Source organism: Leiobunum rupestre, chromosome 7 (assembly GCF_980474605.1).
Source record: "Leiobunum rupestre chromosome 7, qqLeiRupe1.1.hap1, whole genome shotgun sequence".
Taxonomy (NCBI): domain Eukaryota; kingdom Metazoa; phylum Arthropoda; class Arachnida; order Opiliones; family Sclerosomatidae; genus Leiobunum; species Leiobunum rupestre.
In genome coordinates this window covers 38,529,178-38,548,779 of record NC_143390.1, presented here as the reverse complement: position 1 = coordinate 38,548,779, position 19,602 = coordinate 38,529,178, and the positions used below count along the sequence as shown (strand labels likewise).

Sequence of the window (19,602 nt, the reverse complement as noted above, 5' to 3'; positions counted from 1 at the left end):
TTTGTAGAGTTATCGATATTTTTCCAGGATTTTGTAGAGTTATCGATATTTTTCCAGGATTTTGTAGAGTTATCGTTTTATATTTTTCCAGGATTTTGTAGAGTTATCGATATATATTTTTCCAGGATTTTTTAGAGTTATCGTTTTATATTTTTCCAGGATTTTGTAGAGTTATCGATATTTTTCCAGGATTTTGTAGAGTTATCGATATTTTTCCAGGATTTTGTAGAGTTATCGATATATATTTTTCCAGGACTTTGTAGAGTTATCGATATATATTTTTCCAGGATTTTGTAGAGTTATCGATATCTGTCCAGGATTTTGTAGGGTTATCGATATTTATCCCGGATTTCGTGAAGTTGTAGATACTTTTCAAGATTTTCGAGGATTTGTGGATTGAACAAAAATCCAGGATTTTCTAAGAGGTTTTAAGGTTTTTCGCTGAGTGTTCTTGATTTATAGGAATGTCCGACGCCCTCGAATTTATGCCATCAAACATTTTTATACCGAAGTACGACGGCGAGTGGATTCTAACCCAAAACCCAATTTTCTTTAGAGTCGTTCCACTCCGTAGCTTTGACAATGCCTTCCATTTTTAACGCAAATTTCCATCTATAAGACGGTGCCATGACTCTATACTGACAAATAAGTAAAGGGATTAGCAAATTCATAATCATCCGCTTCTCTCCGTAGCGCGTATCCCCGATCACGTGATCGCGGCGAAGGCTGTGACGATAATAATAGATAACATTATGGGGGCAGGGGGGTTGAAGACGCGTAAGTGTCCCCATTGAAATTTGATGCCTGAACAGTTATTGGATCACAAATTTTCCATGTTCCCATTCTTCTATCCCCCCCCCCCTTTCCATTCCTTCAGCCACTAAGCTCTTGGTAATAAAATAATGCTGATGCATTTTTCGTCCGCCTGTTTCGGAAGGCGCTGGCAACCTTACCTCGTTCCGAGTTGGAAGAAGAAGGAAGGGGGGGGGGGGGCGAATGGGGGTGGGGCGGAGGGAAAGAGCATCACCTACTACCCTTTTCAATAAAATTTTCCTCCTTAACTTTAGCTCGACCATCCAATTGGGGAGAGCTTTTTCATTCACGTGATACTTCGATCAATATCCCAACGGGCAGATATTTTTTCTCTCTTTCTTCAGATATACAAAATGGTAGATGCCGCTCGCCGCTTATTTCCCCCTTGTTTTCTATTTTCTTTCGCTAAAAAAAATACGAGTGTAAGCGGGAATCCGTCCTTCGCTACTCCGAAACCGCGCCAAGAAGTTGGCAATTTCGGGGCAAAAATCGCTAAATGAGTGTTTTGGACAACACTGCCGCGAAAATACTAATAGGCGGACTTAAAAAACCGTTTATGTACCATTTGTTTCGTGGTAGTGTAGTCCAAGACAGTCATTTTGTCGCCGTGTAGGCTACTTTATGTAGGGGCAGTATTAGGCTTAACCGCTAAACTTCGGTGTCTAGGAAGAAGAAACCCACCAGGGGTTTTTAGCTTACCCGACGGATAAACATAGCGCTATAAAATTCGGCTATAATTTGAAAAACAAACAATCTAAAAGAAGTGTAAATAGCGCAAATCTGAAACAAAATTACGTTCTGAATCTGAAAATCGATGTTAAAATCAGTGTGATAATTTTAAATTTTTTCGAAATCCATTATGAGGTTCTACCCCTCTAGCAAACCCTACCACACGTATGTAATTACGGATTAAAACCATTCTTGGTAATTTCCTCCGAAATGAAATAAAAGTGCTTGTTTATATCTTTAGCTCCGAAATTGGAGTTTTTATTTAGCTCCCTTTTAGTTGGCGATAGGGGCGTGGAAAGTCTGGTTATCTCGGGCAAGGTCTCTCACTTCATTACTCGGCGACCACGGGGCATCTCTATGGCGGGGTGGGCAGTGGCGGCCCAATAGGCCTTGCACAGGTACCTTTTTGGGCTTCCCATTTCGCAATGATAAACTGCGCGAGTCCATCCAAACTTGCATGAAAATATAATAACGTCTGAAAGGTTTTGCTCGCTGGGGGAAAGTCCCCTCCGCTGGTATATAGAGAGAGAGAGAGGGGAGGGGGGAGTCGCGGCAAAATGCCCCCCCCCCCTTCCTCATTTCTTGTTCTCATTGAATGAGTCCTCTTAGCAAAAAGAAGGCCGAAATATGGCGCATGAAGATAAATGAACTCTGGAAGGTTTTTCCCTTCTCCAATATGTCGGTACCCTCGCCAGGACTGCCTTTATTATTATTATTATTTCGGGGGTCCAACGCAACGCGCCCGCGTTCTCCCGTCAACTTTGAGTCCTTGGCCAACTCTCTATCAGTGTTTCCGCGGTTTTCGTATTTCATCTTTATATATATATTTTTTCTTGCGGGTGCGTGGAAGATTTTTTTGTTGATATTTTTTAACCAATATTTCAAAGATGGTTGGTTTTTGGGTTAAATGGTCCAGTCGTTTTCTTTCTGATGTTTTTTTTTAAGATGGATTAATCGGTGTAAATTTGTCCGTATTAAATATTGCTGTTTTTAGCGGGTTGCATTCGATTTACAGTAATGGGTGCCACCATTTTGTTTTAAACCGTATCGAAGCAAGGCGATTTTTTTACTGGTCAGTGGTTCTCAATGTTGGCAGTAGTCCAAGTACCAGTTTGACGCTAAATAGCGGTTTTGTTCCCCTGAAACCGACGTTTGAAAAATCTAGTTCTCCTCGTGGCAGCAGATCCGACCAATCCTATTTTGCAATTTTTTCAACCATTTCCCCGATAAACTAGTAAAATTACATATATTCAGCGACTAATTAACACTTTAAAATGTTAAACCAACATCATTTATCCTTTACATTAATTACTCTCGAGGGGCTTGCAACTTCGAAAACTAATACCACCAGATTCCTGATTTCCAAATATTTATAATTTTTCCACTGGATTTCTGTATTTCCCGGTATTTCTCAAATATTATCGATATTTCTCAAATATTATGGTTATTTCCCAAATATCACCGATATTTCTCAAATATTTACGCATTTCTCAAAATTATAAATATTTCTATGGATTTTCCAATATTTCTAATATTTCAACGGATTTTCCGATATTTTTAATATTTCTACGGATTTTCCGATATTTTTAATATTTCTACGGATTTTCCGATATTTTTAATATTTCTACGGATTTTCCACATTTGCCATATTTCTTGTGGATTTCTGCATTTTGAAATTTCAAATATTTCCTAGGATTTTTCGCGATATTTCTGGTGGCGTTTTGAAAATATTTCGTGTGGATTACTGTATTTCGAGAAATATCTCAACGCATATAGATACTATATCTATATAGTGTTAACGGATAATGCACAATAAAATATTCTTAACAAACACTCAATTCGTTCCTTTCACAAACTCCTTTCAAGCACATAATCGTGTATATATTAAAACACTAGACGACATAGATGGCGATACTATTTCATTCGGGTCACTATAAAACTAAAAATTGTAAAAGTATAAAGTAGAGCTGTTTTGGTGGAATATACGCGTATGTATACTATAAAGCCATCCCTAAAAATATCCGCCGCAGCAGCCTTTTAATATCCGAATATTTTCATACTTTCGATTCTGCATAGCTTGGCATCTATTCTCCGTTCGTATACGATAGATCGGAATTCCCCCCCCCCTCCTCGACCGTCCCCCCCCCCCTATTTCTTTATTTTTTATATTATCACCTCCCTCCATTTTCTCCCTCTCCCCCTCCTTCCGTTTCATCCCGATCCGCGGATCAAGGGAAGATGAAGAAGAGCGGGAGGAGAAGATGCAATTGGTTCTTCGGAAGCGAACTTCCCCGCAACACCTTCATTTGACTGCGTGCATTTGGGGAGGCGTGGGTATACGATTTTCTTCATTTAGCTGTTTTACCATTCATTTTGGGTTACGTTGATCACGCTAAAACCCGCATTTCGAATACAGTGTGTTTCTGTTAAGTCGGTCACAAATTATCAAATTATAAAATATCTCTTCTAGGTTTAAAACCAGGGTATTATTGAGTGTAGGATTAATATAAATAAATTTACGTATAAAATTATATAAATAAATTTACGTAAAAATTATATAAATAAATTTACGTAAAAAATTATATAAATAAATTTACGTATAAAATTATATAAATAAATTTACGTAAAAAATTATATAAATAAATTTACGTATAAAATTATATAAATAAATTTACGTAAAAAATTATATAAATAAATTTACGTATAAAATTATATAAATAAATTTACGTAAAAAATGATATAAATAAATTTACGTATAAAATTATATAAATAAATTTACGTAAAAAATTATATAAATAAATTTACGTATAAAATTATATAAATAAATTAACGTATAAAATTATATAAATAAATTTACGTATAAAATTATATAAATAAATTTACGTAAAAAATTATATAAATAAATTTACGTATAAAATTATATAAATAAATTAACGTATAAAATTATATAAATAAATTTACGTATAAAATTATATAAATAAATTTACGTATAAAATTATATAAATAAATTTACGTATAAAATTATATAAATAAATTTACGTATAAAATTATATAAATAAATTTACGTATAAAATTATATAAATAAATTTACGTATAAAATTATATAAATAAATTTACGTATAAAATTATATAAATAAATTTACGTATAAAATTATATAAATAAATTTACGTATAAAATTATATAAATAAATTTACGTATAAAATTATATAAATAAATTTACGTATAAAATTATATAAATAAATTTAGAGAATAAAATAATTTAAAACCACTATATTTTACAATTAAAAGGTTTTATTTAGCTGTGTTTTTGTAATAAAACCTTTTAATTGTACAATAGTGGTTTTTAATTATTTTAATCTCTTAATTATGTACAAGAAATGTCCTTTATTAGTTTAGTAAATAAATTTACGTATAAAATTATATAAATAAATTTATATATAAAATTATATAAATAAATTTATATATAAAATTATATAAATAAATTTATATATAAAATTATATAAATAAATTTATATATAAAATTATATAAATAAATTTATATATAAAATTATATAAATAAATTTATATATAAAATTATATAAATAAATTTATATATAACATTATGTAAATAAATCTATACAGAAAATTATATAAATAAATTTATATATAAAATTATATAAATAAATCTATACAGAAAATTATATAAATAAATATACATAAATTGTTCCATTTTTTTCCGATTTAACCATTTTATATGACCCATAACTACAACCCACTGTCAACTATCCAATATGGCGTTCAATAGGCGGTAAAATTAGGTTCAAATAGTTTTCAAGTCTCGCGATATATTAACTGTAAACTCCCTGTAATAATAATGTTAATCTTTTAGACAAACCTTAAAATAATTACCAGAATGTGATGTGATTGTTTAAATCCATTATTCTCGTACCACGTACTCTACAATATGTACTGGGTAATGTTGCAAAGGTTGTGTTACGGGCTTTCTCACGAGTTTAAAAATCGAGCCCGACGAAAGAAGAAAATCCGGTACAAATTGTACAGTTACCTGGTAGGGCCCGGATTGGTATCCTTCTCCCCTTAAATCTTGTATATTAATCTCCAATAATGAAAGCTATAATGGGCGCCCGGAATTATTGTTTTAGCAAGGACCCGGCCCACTCTCGGTGGCCTTGATGACAATTTGGTATAATTCCGAAACTTGAGTGAAAGGTATTATTCGTGGAATCGGCTGAAAACGTGGTTAATTTCTGCTCAAAATAGTGGGGAATATTTATTTTAGGGAATTTTCGGGAAGAGGAAGGGTGGGGGATGGAACTCGGAGTTGGTGTGGGAAGAGAGGATCCATATTTCGTACGCGCGGTGGAGGGGTCAGGGCCCGGGCGAAGGGAGGGCATGGGGCTGCTCTTAAAGCGCGCAACTGCGAATGCGTGGGCCGTACGCCGAAAAGGGAGTCCGTCTGGGACACGGAGGGAGAGTGTAGGTGTCTGCTTCATTGGCAGAAAACGTCCGGGAGACAGCTCCGGAGCGAGATGTGACTAAGACCCGACGTCATCGTGACGTCAATGGTCCCGCGACTCCGGGAGGAAAGCCAGAAGCTTAATTTATCAGTTTACGATTCCCTCAGCCGATTTTTCCTTCATCCGGCTTTTCAGCCATTCTTGGAATGGTCAATGAAGGGCTAAGTGTACGTTTTTCGGGCCTAATTTCATATATTTTACTTTTTGACTGATTCATTTTGGTAAATAAGTTTATAGTAAGGCTTGTTTGGGATAAAGTCGGCAACACGGCGATTTTTATGAATTAGTAACGATATCCGGTCGTTTCGTGAATTCTATTTTGCCTTGAAGAAAACGTTAATAATCCCTAATTTAGATAGGCATATACTTAATTTAAGACGTTCAGCTCCGAGATAAATGGAGTTGTTCTTAGCAATTATTCAGAGCTCGAACCGCGCGCTCCCTTCCTACGAACTTAGTTGAATGGATTGATGTATTCGCTGGCTCGGGGATCTTTCTTTGTCGCGGCCACTCGAAATGTAAATAGCGGGGAGGCCCGGAACCCCTCCTTCGCGGCTAGGCTTTCGAAATATTCCAGAGCCGTCGTTCGAACTTCGCTTAACCTCTTAATTAGAATAATGGAGTCAGAGGCGAAGGATCGGAGTTAATTTAATTATTAATACGCCCTGTTGCGTCCGTGATTTTTGCAGAAAGAAACAGGATGAGGTTCAACTTCTGGAGAGCGCCATCCGGAAGCGGAACGAGGAATCCCGGAAGTTGGGGGCGGAGCTGGACGCCACGTGCCAAATTTGCCTCAAGACCAAATTCGCCGACGGAGTGGGCCACATTTGCAATTACTGCAACGTCCGGTGCTGCGCCAGATGCGGGGGGAAGGTCTCTCTTAGGTCCAACAAGGTGAGACGCCGCCACTCTGCCCCGCGTCATCGAACCCGCCCTCATATCTCGCCTACTTTTTTCAACGATTTCTTTTTAAAACTTAATTCTCTTTCTCGTCGTGTTTGCCCGATGTCCGCAGGTTATATGGGTTTGTATAGTTTGTCGGAAGAAACAAGAGCTATTGATTAAGACCGGTCAGTGGATGCACGCTTCGGTGGCCCCCGGGAAGGAAGGCGAAGAGCCGCTGACCCCGACGTCCGAGAGGAGGTCCCACTTCGAAAGAGGTCACAGCGCTGACAGCGGGATGGTGGGCCCGGGAGGGGGAATGGGCCGCAGAGGCTCGCTTCAGAGATCCGGAAGCACGCAGTCCAGGGAACTGAGGAGGCAGTACTCGCAAGTAAGTCCTCGTAGCGTCCGACTTTGGATGGAAGACGATAATCTAACGAGAATGTACTCTTAACTATCGAATAGGAAAGGGAACATCGCGCAACGTCCGGCGCTGATTTGAGTCAACGCGGTCCAGAACGGGGAGGAGGTTTCTACGACAAACCAGGGGAGCCAAGATCTTCCACGGGGCCGCGCGGACGCCCTCTACCGCCATCGGAGCGAAGTCCGCCCGGGAACGTCGGTGATTCCAAGCGAAGAAGGTCCTTGACGGACGGGGGTGAGCTGGACGCTCGACATCCGCACCGCGAAGTCAGCGAACGATCGAGGCCGACGCGTCGAGACGGGGTGCCAATTTCGAGGGATTCTTCGCCCGGTCGACGAGGGGGCAACGACGTCGAGCCCGACTACAGGACTAGAGAGCACCACACGGAGCGGGACCGGTCCCGAGAGGGACGGAATCGAGGGGTTGGCGGCAGGGATCCGTCGGCGGATCGGCTCGGGCGGGAGGAGAGGAGGAACAGTCGCGGCCACGAGTACACTAGGGGCCAAGATACGGTGAGCGGTGGTGCGCCTGTCGGTGGTGGACGTACGGGCCGAGAGAGCGGAGGAGGAAGACATCGCGACCGAGTCAGGGACGAAGAATCCGCGCGCGACGGCAGCAGGGAGGGGTCCCTGGAGAGGAGAGGCCACGACGACCGGAGAGTGCGCGACCACGACCAAAGATCGAGAGGGTGTGCCGGTAGTTTAGGAACGAAAGACGGTGGCGTCGAATCTCCGCCTCACAGACAGAGGTTAGCCAGCGGCTCCGAGTCGGTTCGAATGTCCGGGGGCCATCCGACGCCCGATTACAGGAGTTCCGGAGGGACGAAAGGAGGGACGGGATACCACCACAACCACAGGAACCACCTGGATCCGAGTTCGGCCGCCACGGACGCCAGGATAGCCAGAGGTCACGGGAACAATAATAACAATAACAATAGCAGCGGCAGCAGTCGTCGGAAAGTGGACTCCGTGGTGCGGAACGACTCTCTGAGCTCGGACCAATCGGAGTGCGTCAGGCCTCCGCCGCCGAAGCCCCACAAGCACCGCCGGGGCAAGAAGCAACGACAGAGATCCCTCAGCAGCTCCGACGACGAAATCAGGTCGACTCCCGAGTGTTCTAGCTGCGAGGAACAAGAAATCGAGAGTGAAAGTGTCAGCGAGAAAGGTAAAAATGACAATCTCTTCGCGTACCACGGCGCCCCTTTCCTTCTCGGCCTACCGTCCGCAACTCGCGCGACGCTAATACGATTTCCTCCGAGTCTCTAGTTTTCACTCGGAATGATTCTGAAGGTTGAAAGCGACCACCTCGATAAGTTTTTACCCAATTCTTTTGAAATTTTAATACCCTTTACGTTTGAGATATCTAAAGTTAAATGAAAAAGGGAACGAATTTACAGTTTCATTGTAAAATGTTTTTTTTATCAGCTAGGCTAATACCCTACTTAGGCCTAAGTCATCAAGCAACTTTTATAGCCATTAATAAAGGTGCCCGGGTTACAATGCGTAGGAGGGTGGTGGAAAGCCCTCACGCCACGTGAGCCAACACTCACTATTACCGTTAACCGAATAGCTCAGGGAAAACCCCTTTAACCAGTGGGCAGAGCCTTTCAAACTCAAGTTGTCACCCAGTGCCACAAGCTGAGATCAAACCCGGCTCCTGTGGCGAAAGTGCTAACCACTCCACCACCCCACTTTTCAAGAGCATTTTTCAAAAATATACAATAGAGAGTGTACTATAGGAATCTATACATATTTAGCCGCTAGTGGCGTGACCTTATTATTAAATTGGTAATTTTGACAACAAGTATTTATTCCATTGGTTATCTTAACCTCGCGTGTTTTTAAAACTGAAAAAACGCGTCGTCTACAAATAGATCCTCTAGCGCAGCCACGCCACTAACGGCGAAAGTTTCAGCTTATTTACTAGCACTATTACTAGTCCGATGAAACTGTACAAACTCATTCATCCTTGTACAATTCAAAGCAAGGTTTATTTAAGAAATAACTAACAATTTGAGGTCAGAGGCATCGAGATGGTCGCTTTAGACGAGCCTTAAAGTATATCCCTCCATGTAAACGCGACGCGATTGAGGTGGCCGGCCTGTAAGCTATTAGGGCTGCAGGGTGTGAGCCTTAATCGCTCTCCCTCTAAATCAAATTCGTCCCAGCCCACATTCTTGTACACACACGTCCCGCTTGAAAGTGGCTACGCTCCACTGTCCCTGTCCGACGACCAAAAATTATAATTAAAAGTTACCGCAACTTTTATAACATTAACTTTCTTCTTTACGGACCACCCAAAAAAACTAGAACAAACAAACGCGATTATTATGTCCATTTGAAGTTCGTTAGCGAGGATATTTACAGCGGACGCTACTCGACGGCCGTATCCGACACCATGACGATGGAGACGGAAATAAACCCTTTATAACGGTTTCAATCTCGTAACGCCACTACGGCCATCTCTCTTAACTTAGTCGAACCATTTAGCAGACGACAGTCTTTAGAGGTCCCAAAGCGTTTTATTGATAAATACAATCGCGTCTCCCGTAACCCGATGACCAGGACAGAAGCGTAGATAGGGGGAAACGTAAAATTGTTTTAATCGAGTTTAATGAGGTCTTATAAACAACAAAGAGTCACGAATTTAATCGGATCCCATCCCTATCTTAAAGGTACACGAGTAATTGGTCCTAATTATATTTTTACCTGTACCTTTTACGACATAAAATCTTTTGTTTTGGCTGTCAGTAGCAACTACTTCGTTATCCTAATCTTAACTATACTCAGTTCCAGATTAAGAAAGGCAAAATATCTAGTATATTTTGGTGGGAAGATACTAGCAAGAATTTCCTGTAAATCAGCGGCGGGAATCTCGATTTCGAATATTTTCTGTTGAATTCCTAAAGGTTCCTTCACGTGTTATATTAATCCATTTTAGAAATGTCTATTGCGTAAATTTCAAAGTGATCCATAAATATTTAATGTAGATTATTATTTTTAAGCTTCATATAGCGTATTTTTAATATTATGCTCCTGAACAATCATCAAATCGCACATTTATGTACGGCAACGTGTTAATCTCGGCATTACCCGTTCTATATTTACCCTGAAATCGCCAAACGGTTTTTTTAGGTATGGCTTATTTGTAGTACTAAACATAAATTATGACCACTGTTTTTAAATCTTATCTATGTTAATTAATTAATTGTCACTTTGAACGGTATTTTCCAAAATTAAATAACGCGCGCGGGTATACTTAGAAAATCAACTGTAAACCGGCCAAATTAGAAATTCCCGCCGCCGATTTACCGGAAATTCGTGCTAGTATCTTTCCACCAAATGTACTAGATATTTTTCCTTTCTTAACCCGCAACTGAGCATACAGTATAACGAAAAGTGACATAATTACCAAAAGTGTGTCAATGTAATCGTTTTTCAAATGAATGTTTCGCGCGAAGGCAAAGTTCGAAGGGGAGTAGGGAGGATATTAATTGGGGAGAGAATGAAGTTCAAAAGTAGAAATTGTGTCGCCTAGCGGGAGTTTCGATAACTAAGGAAGCACTGGGGAAGGCAGCAAGCAGGCTTGTTGATTTTTTCCCAATCGAATCAGCTCGGTAATTCGTTGGTTTCACGTCCGTTTCTCCTCTCGTACGGGTGTAAATTAGACAAAGCTATTCACCCAAATAATATGTAAATAAATACATTCTTGATTTAATAATAGAAATATACTAAAAATATACGAAATTAATTAATGGCTTAGAGTAATGTAGAAACAGTCGAGAATTCTTATTTCGAATTTCTTTCAAAAGTCACGTATCTCGACGTGCTTGATCTTTGCTCTCAACTAGCGTCGTGTTAAGGTTGCTTTCGCGTAACTGTGGGCGCCGCCATATTGTTATAAGCCTTATCGAGAATAGGGGATTTTGAGAGGCCAACTTCGAGTCGATTCCGTGGCTCGGCAGCGTGAAGCGTGGGCGGACTGCGGGAACGATCCCAGTTTTGAAAGTTCCTTTTCATCCTTTTCTTTCTGCCGACGGAGAAGGTGATTTAGAAGTTTCCGAACGTCAGAATTCTCGGACTTTTTTTCGGGGCCGCTGTTTCCCCGCGTGCGCCATGCGTGTTTGGTCTTTGGGAGTCCTTTATCGATTGGAACCGAGTTATAGTCGAATCGAGCCAAACTCGTTCACCGCGTTTACTCAAAAGCGGAGAACGGACGCCGACTTTACCCTCCCGGCGGACTTAACCCCGACTATCGACTAAGTAAGGAGGACGCGTCGAGCATTGGCGAGTCCGGCCGCGGTCCTTGGCTGGGGCTCTTTGCAGTGAAGCTCGATCGATCGGAGGGGCGAGGGGGGCGGAGCGAGAGGGGAAAGAACCATTTTCTAGTAAAGGTGAAGAATTCCGAAAAGGTGTCGAGCATGGTAAAGATCGGATACTTTCACGTTGACATAAACTCAATTTTTTTACACCTTTCTCTCCCTCTCAATCTTTATACCTCGTTCGTCAGAGCCCCTTTTCGCGGGCCGAGAAGCTCTTTAAAAGGGGGGGGGGGAGGAAATGAATCGTACGTATGTATGAACGCGCGCGCTCCTCGTTGCTCGCGGCGGCGAATCCGCGTCACGTCCTGACGCGTTCGCCATCATCTCTTCCTCCCCCTTCCTTCCCCCTTTTCCGTAGTGAGCCACGTGATCCAAACTAGCGGCGAACGGCGGTACTACGCCGGCCTTGTCACACGAATGATCACTCGCTTAATTTCGAATAATTTTTAATGAATGTTTCTAAATCCGAATTCGTGTCTCTCTCTGAACTCTAATCCTCGCACGTGTCCTCGGGATGTTCCGCGACCAAATCTAGATTAGCCGCTATTTCAAACTGAGGGGGTGGGGGAGAGGTAAGGCTATAAACTAGCTCGGTAGCCGTGGGTTACCCGGAAACTGTCGTCTGCTACCTACGCCTTTGTTACGGCGAAAAATAGAGGAATAGGAATTCTTGGAATATGTTAGGGCTACACCATTTCGGTTATTTAAACAATGAGTACATAACGGGAGTCGTTTTGCCAGATCGTTTAGGGTTCTCAACCAAGAAGCCAGAGAATCGAGGTGGGGTGGGTGGAAAGGTTGGCAAAATACGGGACAAGATACGGCTTTTTGCGCCATCTACCTAATTTTTGTGGCTATGTTGTTAATGGAGGAAGTGGATGCTGCCGTCTTTCATTAGATAACGTAGATCCTAATTGTTAATATTTAAATTATCTTACGACTGGCAATATTCCAAGTTTCTAGAGTAAAGCGTATAATTTTTAGGATATAATACAACTGAAATAAATGTAAATATAATTTTGTATCATATTTCCAACCTTAAGCTTTTGCAATGATTGGCTAATATATTTCCTATTTTTGCCTTTAACGTGGCCTTTTTAAACACATTCCCTAAAATAGAAAAATTAATTGTATAAAATAATTATAAGATATGTTAAAATAATTACAATTTTATTTTCTTTTGACTTTTGAAAGTCGATTTATGTAACAATGGTCCATGCTTATTTTCACCACGTGTGTAAAATTTGAATTACTCAACAAAAACCGCATGGCCGCTGATAATAGATGGCGTTAAATAGTCGAGGGGTCCCGTATTTTGCAGAGGCGCCTGCTGAAGTGTAGCTCATTGCAGCAGAACCAAAAAAAACCCCTCTTTTCATCTCCCGTTCTGTACTCCCTGATTTAAAGAAGTATTCTATTGAGATCATTGAGTTGGGAATATTAATCTAGAGATCCAATCAAATCTGCTCCCCGCGAAACAAGTTTTTGAAAATTACTAATGTGCCGTCTCCTCTAAATCGACGAGAAAACGTTATCATATGACCCGTGGCGCCGTCCATTATTTTTGAAAAAAAAAATAATGGATGGCGCCACCGGTAGATTGATAAAGTTTTCTCGTCATTTGGGAGCAGACGGCAGTATTCTTATTTTTTAAAAACTTGTTTCGCGAAATACTGAAATCCGACGTTTTGATTTGACCTCTAGATTAATATTCCCAACTCAATGATTGAGATATGATTAAGCGGAAGTTAACGATAAAATTTCATTATTTTAAGAACCAAATCTTGTAAGAAATAATCTTAGACAACTTCATTTGATAAAAGTACGGATAATTAAAAAAATTAACGACGTATTTTTTTATTCCTATTTTTTAACGGAATGTTACGAGGGCAGTGCCATCTTACATTATTGGCATATACTTCCTTGAAAGTCGCTTTTGCAGGAAATCATGTCAACTTGACCAAAGATAATTTAAACTCGTACCCTAGATTCGAAATCACTCTCTCGCGCGTTGCCGTTAGCGTTTACCCACTTCCCGCCGGAACTCAGAAAAAATTCGCTCCGTGGTTTGCGCCTTACCGCAACCACGGCCAACTTCGATCACGCGCTATATAGCGCGGCAGCGCGTGATCGAAGTTGGCCGTGCCACAACCGATGGAGCCCGATTTTTCTGAGGTCACGTGCCGGAAAAGGGTAAACGCTTCGTAACAAAACCGTCAATGGGAAAGCTCTCAGTATTCGAATCTAGGGTACGAGTTTAAATTATCTTTGACTTGACGTACCTCGTGACTCTGGTCGTAGCTATCCTAGGGTGCGTCTAGTTTGTCAAACTGTGTTCTGATAAAAAGATTTTTTTTCTGAGTCAGAAAAATTCTTAGCGTAAGAATCGAAACAAACACGTTTCTTTTACTAAGAATAATAATAAAATTCATCTAAAATCTCAAAACAATAAAGCACGTGTTTTTGTTAGGCCTCGGCTCTAGAGCACAATTTTAAATGAGTAGGTACTAAAATAACTGTTAGACATTATAAATCAATGACCAATAATGACGAAATATTACTTACCATTCATAAATTCTTTCGTATTTCCACTGTTTTACACGTGAAATATAATTTATATCTGTTTCGGGATCATATAGACTAACAATTGTAAGTGTCCCATCAATATCAGCAGCACTACACTCCGCCATTTTGATTTTCGTCGGCAAGGTAACTCGAAACTATTCTGAGTTTCTGACTATTTGGCTCAGAATGGTCAAAAACTAATGATTCTATTTCCGGTCAGAAGAAGTGTCAAGTTTCTCAGAATGATAATTTTCTGAGCTTCTGAGTGAGAATTCTGACAAACTAGACGCACCCTAAATAATTAAATAGAAGACTTTTTTCACTACAATTATTTTCTGTTGTTTTCAGTAGTTATATTTTCGAATGTTTACCCTGTAAACGTTAACATTTAGTAATTTCAAACAGTCGATATTGCTAGAAAGGTGTAAACCAAATATAATCTTTTTGAGTACGGCGAAACTAATTTATTCCTAAATTTCCCAATAACAGATTAACAAACTGTCAATATAACGCATTAAGGCGATTATGCCCAAAGGTTTCCTTCCGTATCATTGTAACGAATTAACATTTATCTAATAACTTTCTAGCGTTGGCATTCAACCGAAAAGTTTCGAAACCCAGAAAGGGCATTTTTAAAATGGTCTCGAATCTCTTAATAACTAGAAAACGAGGGTCGTCTAGGCTTGTATAGAAATATAAAATATACTAAGGCGCGTCAAAACGTACTAAAAGTTGGAAACGAAAGTTTCCTAACTTTTGAACTCGTCGTAACATTCATTTTTCAAGAGTTTCTTAGTGCGTCTTAAAATTTAGATCGAGAAACTCAGCCAAGTCACGCATTTGGTCAACTTGTAAGTGTTCTCTCTAATATTTCGACGTCAAAACATGTTTTGGGACTCGGATAATATATCCCAAATTATATGTAGGTCGTGGATGCTGTTTTGTATAAATCTTAAAGCAGCTTATCATACGAAGCAATAGTAAATTTCCAAAATATTTTGATCCCTTCAACTTTGCCGTTAAAAGCGTAGTTTTTTCTCTAACGTTAGATAAACTTTTTCCGAATCTGAAATTTATTGTAAATTTATTTCTATCTATTGAGATGAAATTAGTTAATAATTTTTCTTTAACTTTGAGGTCATTTCTCGCAACCTTTAATAACGTCTCCGCTCATTTCTTTAGAGATGAAAACTTGAAATGTTTTACTTTCAATAGGGGGAAATTTCTTCGAAAATTAAATTACATCGTCGTAGTTCAAGATGGCTGTATTCCAGTGTTTATTGTGACTAATCTCTGAATTTGTGTTGTGTTTATTAACTTAAATTTGCAATTTTCAGGCGGCGAGGCCGATGTCTTAGCTCACTCTCGGAAAAAGGAAGAACTACTCGACGCCAAAATCAAAAAATTTTTAGCGGTGAGCTTTGAGGCGCGAATTTAGGGAGACTATTTTATTAAACCCCCTCCCCCCAAATAACTTCATTAGTTAATTTCAAAAAAAAATTGGCGAATTTAATAGTTTCTTTCTAAAATTTTATCCCCCTATTTACATTTTCTCCACTTTACTTCTAATCACTGCTTTATTAGTCTATCGTTCCATTTGTTTCACCATCCAATTTTTCCCCTTGTTTAACATTATTATCATTTTCTTTGGTCTAGAAATAATTACGTCTATAGAATATATAACTATATGGACTTGCTTGTATGTAGCTGTTGTATGGTCAATTTTTTATCTTATCTACTAAACTTTTGACGTATTCCCAAACCATTCGTAAACCTCCCTTTAAAGTCGTATTCTGTTTGAATAATTTCCCGTTTTCTTCAATAGCCGCTGCATCCGAGTGTCAACCGAGCTACCAACGATATTGTAACCCGGCCACCTGAATTAATGGCTTCAAAAGTCGCATGATGACTTAGGCCTAAGGTGGTGCCTTGGGTATTAGCCTAGCTGATTATTATTATTATTATTATTATTTCGCGTCAAATTAATTGAAAAAATAGTTATAATCAAGCAGAATATTCCTTTAAATCCAGTATATTATTTTAAAAGTCCTTCGTTATCCCCTGTCGTGTATATTCCCAATTTAATTTTAATTTTATTTTTCCCATCCTAAATTTGGTTGATGTTTGTGGTATGATTGTGGTATAAAATTATTCTTTTGCAAAAAAAAACGGTATAAAAAAGCCACGATGTTTTAAATCCGCGGGTTTATTTGCCATTTAAATTATACCAGCGAAAAAGCCATACTAATGGAATCCAGCATTTGAAGTGTATTTTTGTTCCCCCGTATGTAGGACGCGTTTAAGAGAATTGGCGGTATAGGCTCTAAGGATGCACTTTCGAATCAGGAATCTTCCCCGTTTGTTAACGCATTAGGGTTATTTGTTTACGCGTTTCGCGTAGTAGACGCGCGGTTTCTAAGCCTCGGTACAGTACGAAAACGAAAGAAATCCGAGAGAAACGCGTCGCCATCCGAACCCATTAGACCTTTTATCGTATTATCAAGCTGCTTTTCGCATTTTGGAATGTTTTAAGTTGAAATTTGTAGCGCGGAATCGCTTTAAGGCGTCGAAAAGTGTGAGAATGTAGGCCGATTAAGATGGCAAAAAAGGGCGCTGATTGTTGGCGATGACAAGTTTGATGAGCGGCCGGTTTTTATTTCTCTCTCTCTCAGGGGAGGTGGATAGGTCTCGCTATAGGAACCGTCCCAACACGGAAGGCGGCAGCTCTGCCATTAGCAGCCGGAGGTCCTACCGGGACCCGTATACGGGCCATTCTCGTAACAACCCTCCTAATTCCCAAGGAGTCGACCACTCGTGGGATATTAGGGTGCCAGGGCATCGCAACATCAGAAAACCGGTACGTTGATGCCAAAAAATTAAACATCACCGACGGACGCTACTCCCGCCCGAAGAGCGAAACATTATCATTGGAAATTCTAGTATAACTACTCAAAGAATGGATAATGTTTCCTTTATTCATTATATTACGCTAAAATTATTCAGCTTCTTTCGATTAAAGTTTGAGCTTGCCAAAACGAAAAAAAAATATTTGCGAGAATTTACTGGGAGCCCACCTCAATTCTAATCGATTTCTTGAACGAAAAAAAAAATACAATGATACGCTAAGTAATTTATCCAAATGTACATTTTGAAAATTAAAGTTTAACGAAATTCCCGCGAAAATAATCGCGAATTATCGTCTACTGAGTTTCAATAACTCGGAATGGATGAGCTACGATTCAAACCCTCAACTCGGCTCCCAGCAATTTCGACGCAATTACTTAGACCTTAAATATTTAAAAAAAATCAATTGCCACTTTGGATATCTTGCAGCATGCTTTCTCAATAAAAAAATGAAATGGCTTCGATTAAAAAAAAATGAATAAAATTGACGAACATATCAAAAATCGAAATGTTCACTTAATGGGAAATGCATTTGAAGGATTTGATGAGCGCAATCCTTGAAAAAAAAATTAAAATGGCAAACGAAATCGAGATTCTTGAAAAAAGATAAGCATGCTCTCGAGAATTTAAAAGCCAATGAAAAAATATACGAAATCAAAAATAGCATGTTTAAAACATACCGAATCTTGTCAATACGATTCTCGTAGGGTCGGATTTTTACATCACACGCGATACCTAATTCTTAATAGAAATGGCGTTTATAATTTCATCGAGCCTTTAACGATACCGAACGCAATTAACGTATAAAGCACCCGTTTAATATTACGTTTAATTTTCCTTACCATTATATGCCTTATGTAAAATTCAGTTTTATTTTAAAAGAATAACGACGTTTATAATTAACTTGAGACAAATATAATTTTTTGTAACACTTAATATTAAAAATAACGTGAATCCAAATGAAGCAAATTATCTATAGCCTGCCAAATATCTGCACTACGCTACAGCACGAGAATGACATATCTTTCTTTTCAACTCAGTTTTTAGAAATACTTCACTCTTCGTTAAATTGTGGTGTTGTAATTAATTTATCAAAAGTTAAACTCTGTTTGATATATACTAAATAAACGATAAATATCGTTAGTGCGATCATCTGATATGTGTGCCTCCATAGGTAAAAATTGAAATGAGACCTTGTTTCGCGGAAAAATGTACTTTTAAAAAACTTAATCGCATCTATTTGACCTCCTCGAACTAATAATTTTTCAATGTTCGACTAATCAAAAAGGAAATTAAAAAATTTAAAGATTGAGTGTCGCGGCAACCATCTCAGATAAATTCCCGGTGGTTCTCGATATACGGTGGAAAATTAACCAATAGGCCAAGTAGGCTTAAGCCTAGGTGTCCGGAACTTGCCAAAAGGCATGGAGCCATAGAGGGTGCGAAGTCAGAGGGACCCCAATAACAACAAGGTTTCACGAAGAAAAATACCTTTACGTTACACGTGGTACAGTAGCTTGAATATGATAATCTTTATCAAGCAGAGTTTCGCTTGTAAAACCGTGATTAAGAAAGCAAATTGGCGTCACAGTCCCTATCTCGTTTCTATTTCGGTGATAAATGGCATGTAATGTGATGTAATGGCTCGACTATTATAGACATTTGGATTGTAGACTGTGACGATTCGTTCTGGTTGTACGCACGTTGTCTATCACTCTAGTACTATATATAGTAGTGTTTGCTTTAGTCGCATGTTTACACGCGAATGTTCCGTTCAAGAAAATGAAACGTGTTTTCTCTTTCTCTGGATCAGCAAAGAAATCAATACGCGAAGCCTAACCTTCTCTTTTTATTCTCATTATTATTTTGTCCGACGCTTATTTTTGTAGCGTTATTATTTATTTTCTATATATTTAGTTTCTTATTTACTGATCCCGAGTAAATTCGCTGTTTATTGATTTTATTCGATAATATTCCAACTTTGCAACGCCATCTCGTTGTCGCCAATTTAAAGAAGTATTAATTTCTATAACGAGATGTCGGTCTCGGTCGGAAAAAGGTGATCTCGGAGCGAGATGGTTTTGCATTGACGGAGAAGACGCCCGTCTTGGTTTAATCGGGGGTTTCTTTTCCGATGTTCTCTCGTGTTTGTCGTTGTTCCTGTTTCGTGGATGTGTACGCAGCATCCCGTGTCTTGGCAACCATCGGCGGACGGGACCCGCATGATCGGACACATGATCTTGAAGAAGGCGTACAAGGAAGGACACGGTGCCAGTGGTTCCAGCGCCGCTATTTTGGGCCTTAAAGTCATCGGAGGGAAAGCCCTGGAAACGGGCAGACTCGGAGCCTTGATCGACAAAGTCAAGAAGGGGAGCATAGCGGACACGGTCGGCCATCTCAGGCCAGGTAGGACTTATCCACGGTCACCACTCTAAAACCCACTGAC

At 39.4% G+C, this 19,602-nt stretch overlaps 1 protein-coding gene across 2 annotated transcripts in view; it reads left to right on the top strand.

The window, feature by feature from the left end:
• Positions 1 to 19,602, top strand: part of LOC149936220 (regulating synaptic membrane exocytosis protein 2-like) — a 54,401-nt gene that overhangs the window by 19,725 nt on the left and 15,074 nt on the right. For both annotated transcript variants that reach the window (XM_090180659.1, XM_090180661.1), the window contains exons 2-6: positions 6,750 to 6,954; positions 7,076 to 7,333; positions 7,408 to 8,530; positions 16,925 to 17,109; positions 19,340 to 19,562. In XM_090180659.1, the coding sequence (XP_090036785.1) occupies positions 6,750 to 6,954; positions 7,076 to 7,333; positions 7,408 to 8,530; positions 16,925 to 17,109; positions 19,340 to 19,562 (1,994 nt within the window). The remainder of the gene's footprint in view (positions 1 to 6,749; positions 6,955 to 7,075; positions 7,334 to 7,407; positions 8,531 to 16,924; positions 17,110 to 19,339; positions 19,563 to 19,602) is intronic.